The 6,000-nt window shown below is 44.6% G+C and overlaps 1 protein-coding gene across 3 annotated transcripts in view; it reads right to left on the bottom strand.

Moving 5' to 3' along the window:
* Positions 1-597: 597 nt before the first annotated feature.
* The window catches only part of CCR6 (C-C motif chemokine receptor 6), a 28,755-nt gene continuing 23,352 nt past the window's right edge, over positions 598-6,000 (bottom strand). For all 3 annotated transcript variants that reach the window (XM_009206383.4, XM_003898396.5, XM_021938057.2), the window contains 2 exons: positions 3,587-3,691; positions 598-3,490 (listed from right to left, as the gene is read on the bottom strand). In XM_009206383.4, coding sequence (XP_009204647.2) covers positions 2,375-3,490; positions 3,587-3,595 — 1,125 coding nt within the window. In that variant the 5' untranslated portion in view covers positions 3,596-3,691 and the 3' untranslated portion in view covers positions 598-2,374. The remainder of the gene's footprint in view (positions 3,491-3,586; positions 3,692-6,000) is intronic.

The raw sequence follows: 6,000 nt of genomic DNA, 5'->3' as shown, positions 1-6,000 counted from the left end.
GAATAATGTTTGCAATGAGTGGAGAGGAGGACTAACGGCAGACAGTTAAGGTTCAGGAAGAGACGGTCAGAGCCTGAAAGCGAAACGATATGGGGAGAATCAATGGGAACCACTGAAGAACAGCCCCTTCTATCTTAATGTCTCCTAAGAGTGTCAAGTTACCATGGCACCTGTTCTGATGCCCAAGACAGCAAGAAAAATGATGTTACCTAATGTACTATATTTAAGAAGAAATACAGTATGTGGTATATTTTAGAAACATTTTTATACATCATAGCTAAAATGTTTAAAAGGTTATTCTTAAAGAAGTCAGTTTCATTTATCTGAACATTTAAATTATGCAGAGAAGGTCATTTCCCAGTTTTGGCAAATAAGCAAGATGTTTCTGTGCCAGTTTTCAAGCATGAATCATCTTCTTAGATCACATCAGTGCATTGATCACACCGAAAGAAGTGTCTGGGTAACAACTCCTCTGCTTTGCTTTCTAGAGTCAAACACTAACAGATTTGAAGGACATGAGAAAGCCTGAATACCACTGTCTCCGGACAGTGGGCCCCTCACTCTGAACCTTGAAGCTGAAAGAAGATTCCTACTTCATGTATAGAACGCATTTTTTATTTTGCAAAGCCAAAACCATACTTTAAAAATACAGACTTTGAATCTTAAGACATTATTTTGCATTTTAAAGAGAGATATAGTTAAAGCTTATGAGAACAATATAAAGTTTCAAATAACATCATTGTCAGGTTTAAACATGTCGGTATTTTTGTAATTCATGACAGTATTTATTTTCCTTTTTTTTGGGGACGGAACCTCGCTCTGTCACCCAGGCTGGAGGACAATGGCATGATCTCAGCTCACTGCAACCTCTGCCTCCTGGGTTCAAGCAATTCTCCTGCCTCAGCCTCCCAAGTAGCTGGGATTTAGGCACCCACCACCACACCTGGCAAGTTTTTGTATTTGTAGTAGAGAGGCGATTTCATCATGTTGGCAAGGCTGGTCTTGAACTCCTGACCTCAAGTGATCTGCCTGTCTTAGCTTCCCAAAATGCCGGGATTACAGGCATGAGCCACCGTGCCTAGCCCATGACAGTACCTTCCTAACACGTGTTTGTATTTTTGTAACACAAGTTGATATTTTTCTAATGTTCATATATTTACATAGCCCTTTAAAAACATGAGTTCCATGAATTTTCTATGTCGTTGAAGAGAGTTGTTAAAATCTGATTCTATCACAAACTTCAGACCCCTTTAAAATCATTATCAGAAGCCAGCATAATTCCAGCTGTCCCCTGGCTAATCTGCAGCTCCTTATAACAAAAGTCTTCAGCCACACATTACTCTTCAACCACATTAAAGAAATGGAACAAAACTTCTTTCTACATTGTCTCAGTACAGTTGCTTTCTTTAAAAAAAAAAAAAAGTATTCTATTTATTTAAAAAATTAAAAACATCTAACATTTTAAACTGTACAATAAATCCCAACTTCATTACAATTCATTGATCAAATCTCTGTTGAGTCCATTTTGTTTGCTGGAACCCCTCTAGGCACTCAGAGGACAGCCGTGAGCAAGATGATTCTAGCTCCTGTCTTCGTAGCACTCTCAGCCTAACGGACATTGAGAAAAGAGTCACTCATGACAGAGAACAGCTCCCAGGGAAATAAAAGCAAACTGACACTTCCCTAATGGCCCTCTACAACCTGAGCTGCTTTATCCAGTTGGTGACGATTGTCACCAACACTTGTTCTGCCATTGTCCCCATCTTCCTGAAGCGCTTCCAGGTTGTGAACATTTGAGCTTGTCTTTCCGCCTCCGTTTTACAGGGTCAGATTGTTGCCCGTATCAAAGGGAAATGAGAAAACACCAGCCGGCCAATCCTGCTGCTTATAACCAGCAACAATAAACATTCTGATAGATAAAACGTTTAAACATTTGCCTAAAACGAGTGATGTGCGGGCTTCCGTTTGTTTTTTTCTGTTTTAGTTTTTCAAACCATGCCATCATTTTGTGTTGTAACCAAAAGACACTGTGATCTGTGACCGCTTCTTGAGTATTTCTGAAAATGTTTACATTCGTCAACAATTCACTTTAATTCAGCATTTCCCAAAGGCCGTTTTGTGAAACACCCGGGCAGATATATACCCCAGAGCTACAAAATATTCCTTGTAAAGTGTGCTGGAAGCTGCTGCCTATCAGAGACCACCCCACCCTGAAGAGATCACACAGCCCATGAGCACATTAAGTTCTGCAAGAGAGACGCTTGCTTGATTTTGCTTAATTCCACATTTTCCATGCATATTTGGTCATAGACTTTTTTTTGCATAACATCTATGAGTATATTTCACACATGCCTTAGGGAGACTCAGCTTCCCATCACATAGTGAAGGACGACGCATTGTCGTTATCTGCGGTCTCACTGGTCTGCCGGGAAATGTTTTCTGAGTACCTCCCGGCACAGGAGAAGCCCGAGGACTTGTACTTCCTTCTCACACACCACAGGTCCTTCATGATCTTCAGAAAGTAGTTTCTGAACTTCTGCCCAATAAAAGCATAGAGCACAGGGTTCAGGCAGCAGTGCAGGAAAGCTAGGACTTCTGTGACAGTTTTCGTATAGCCAAGTAGCTTTTCGCTGTGGCAGGATCGGTTCATGTTACCCAAATTTGCAGCCGTCACAAGCAGGACCATGTTATGAGGAATCTGACAAGCCAGAAACACAAGCACCACAGCTATGATTACACGGATGGCTTTGTGCCTTTTAGAATTCTGAGCTTGCACCAAGGTTTTAACAATGAACATGTAACAAAATATCATGAACATCAAAGGGATAAAGAAACCGAAGAGTAGCTCAAGCCCCAACATCAGCAGCTTCCATTTGATGGGCTCCGAGACGGTCTGGTACTTGGGCTCACAGACATCGCTGCCTTGGATGTTGTATTTCTGGTTGAAGATAAAAGTTGAGCTGGAGATGATGACTGACACTCCCCACACAATAAGGCAGATGACTTTGCTGCGCAGCAGAGTTCTGTATCGGAGCCGGAATGACTTCGTTGCCTGTACGATGGCGATGTACCGGTCCATGCTAATGCAAGTCAGGAGCAGCATCCCGCAGTTAAAGTTGATGGCATAGATGCCTTTCATCAACTTGCACATGGCATTGCTGAAAACCCACGCACCGGTGGCGTGACTCACTGCCCAGAATGGGAGAGTAAGAACAAAGAGGATGTCTGCAATGGCCATGTTCAAGAGATAGACGTCTGTCATAGACCTGGCCTTCTTATAAAAAGCAAAAGTGATCACCACCAGAATATTCCCCAGGAGGCCAAAGACACAGATCAAGGAGTAGGCGATCGGTACAAACAGTCTGGAGAACTGCCTGACCTCGTGCAAGGTGCACAGTAACATTTCAGAATCAACTGTGTAATAGGAAGTATTGACTGACACAAAATAATCTTCACTGGAGTCGAAAACATCACTGAAATTCATTGATTCCTGGAAAGGAAACAAAGACAGAGTTAGTGGCAGTGCAATGTTCAAGCAGCCACAAAGAACCCAAATTATACTCCTTGCCAAAAATTAAAATCTTACCCCGCTCATTGTGGGCAAAAAAATGCAGGCTGGATGTAGCAAAAGGAGGGTATGGTTCAGCCCCTTCAGCTCACAGGCAGTGGTAGCAGGAAAGTGGAAGTGACTCTAGGAAGGAAAGAAGGCAGAAGGCACTACAGTTAACACAGGTATCCCTGGAGAGCCAGACACTTAAGTGACCAGCATTCCATCTCGTGTGAACAGAGTGTACAGCACACTATTTTACATACAAATATTTATTGAGAATAGGCATCAACAACCTCTTTCTGTAAAGGACCAGAGAGTACATATTTTAGGCTTTGCAGGCCATATGGTCTCAGTCTCAAGCTCCTCAAATCTGCCTTTGGAGCTTGAAAGCATCTACGATTACATAACTGAACAGGCCTCGCCAGGCTCGGTTGGCTAGAGGCTATAATTTGCCAACCCTTTATCTATAGTTTAAATAAGGTGCTCTCAGAAATCCACAAGTTTGATCTACACAAAAATCTTTATGCAAAATTTAAAAACATTCAACAAATAGCAGTGTGAATGTGCATAGAAAATGTAGAATTCATAGTCCTTGGCTTTCAATCGTTCACAATATACGTCAGTGATGTGCCCCCCCATGGGCACGTGAGAATCTCCAGTAGAATTTAAAGTTTGACTATGAGTGCCGTTCTCAAGACACACTGAACAAGCTGCTCCAGCCTGGGAAGGCGCTGGAGAGGAATGCACCTGCTTCTCCACAGCCGCAGACCTTTCCAGTAGACATTCCAGGTCACAAGCATGAGTCTGCTGTGGCAGAGGCATCCTAATCATCAGAAATCCAAGTGCCAGAGGAAAGGTGGAGGCTGGCACAGTTAGGAAAGGTTTCCTGGAGGAGGAGGCTCCAATCAGGGTCCTTGGAGAATGGCGAGGCTGTGGGCCAGTGATTGACAGAGAAGGGCCATCTCCTTCAGGTGACCAGCTCATCTCAGACCGAAGAGCAGTCCTGAGTCATGAGCCCTTTATGTTTGTGAAACAGCTGAGCAACTAGCCTGGCCGAATCAACTGGATTGTTAGGAAACAATGGAGTATACGATGTGCTGGGAACACCAACAGTGATGGCTGGTCGCGTGGAGTCCATATAGGTATGCTGCGATGCCAGCAATGCCAGCAGTGGCGTGCGTGGGTCCATATGGAGTATGCCGTGCCTTAATACCAGCAGTGACGTCGCGTGGGTCCCATATAGGTATGCCACGTGCCGGCAATGCCAGCAGTGGCCGTGCGTGGGTCCATATGGAGTATGCCACGTGCCGGCAATGCCAGCAGTGGCCGTGCGTGGGTCCATATGGAGTATGCCACGTGCCGGCAATGCCAGCAGTGGCCGTGCATGGGTCCAGGCTGAAGAAGTTTAGCAGGAGACCAGCAAGAGCTGGAGCAGTTGTGGAGGGCCTGAGGATGAAGGGCTTTGAAATCCACCATTTGAAGCAAATTTAAAAAGAAAGAAAAACTCTTCGCTATTCTCAGGTGCACTCCTCCTTTCCAGCATTGTCCCTCGTCCTGTTTATTAACACCCCCGGACGCCCTCCAGTAACATCCATGGCCTGAAATGCTCTGATATTAATGTTGGATGTGCTTCCCGGCCCATCGCCCATCTTCCTCCTCTTTTCGCTGCTCTCCCACCACGTGGGCCTGGCCACACCAAGCGGGAGCAGCTAGGGAAGCGCAGCCCAAGGTGCACAGGCAGAGAAGGTAGAACTCCCCTCCTCGCCCCCCACACTGTGCCATATCAGTCCTCACTTACGAGTCCACATGGATACTGACCTTTTGGAGAGGAAGCCCATGTAACACAAAGTTCACCCTAAATTATTTTCCAAACCTATTTCTTCCATAATTTTGATTCTCATTTTGCTGTTTACTCCACCCCATTCCTTCCCTGATGCCTGGAGTCACAACTCAGAGATCAATTCTTCACTGCCCCTCAGTCACTGCTTTGAACCTAAAAAGCTGGAGGAAGGCATGGAGTCACCTCTGCACTTTTGTAATCCCAGCAGGTATACAGCTGAGTGCTTTAGAGTATGCAGAAGAAGCATAATATAGACCCCTGTGTTGCAAAAGCACGTGAAGAGGGAATCATATCAATCCGAAGAAGCACAGCAATCAGAACACCACTGCTAAACTTCAGCTTCCAGCCACAGTGGATTAACAGAGACCAAAGGCACCCTGCTGCACTAAACAACCAGAAAAACCTGCAAAATGTAACAATTTTCAGACCTTGCATCACCAGATTATGGCTCCCGGCAGGAGGAAAACAAATACAGTGAGAAATGATACACGCTCTTTCTAAGCTGCAGAGCATGGCATGGCAGGGGTGGAGGGCTTGGGAGGTGAAATATACAATATGCAAAATAAAATACACCAATTGGAATTAGCATTTGGATGTTAAAACTATATAT

The sequence above is a fragment of the Papio anubis genome, chromosome 6 (genome assembly GCF_008728515.1).
Source record: "Papio anubis isolate 15944 chromosome 6, Panubis1.0, whole genome shotgun sequence".
NCBI lineage: Eukaryota > Metazoa > Chordata > Mammalia > Primates > Cercopithecidae > Papio > Papio anubis.
The sequence above is the reverse complement of the archived record's forward strand: the minus strand, read 5'-3'. Positions and strand labels throughout refer to the sequence as shown.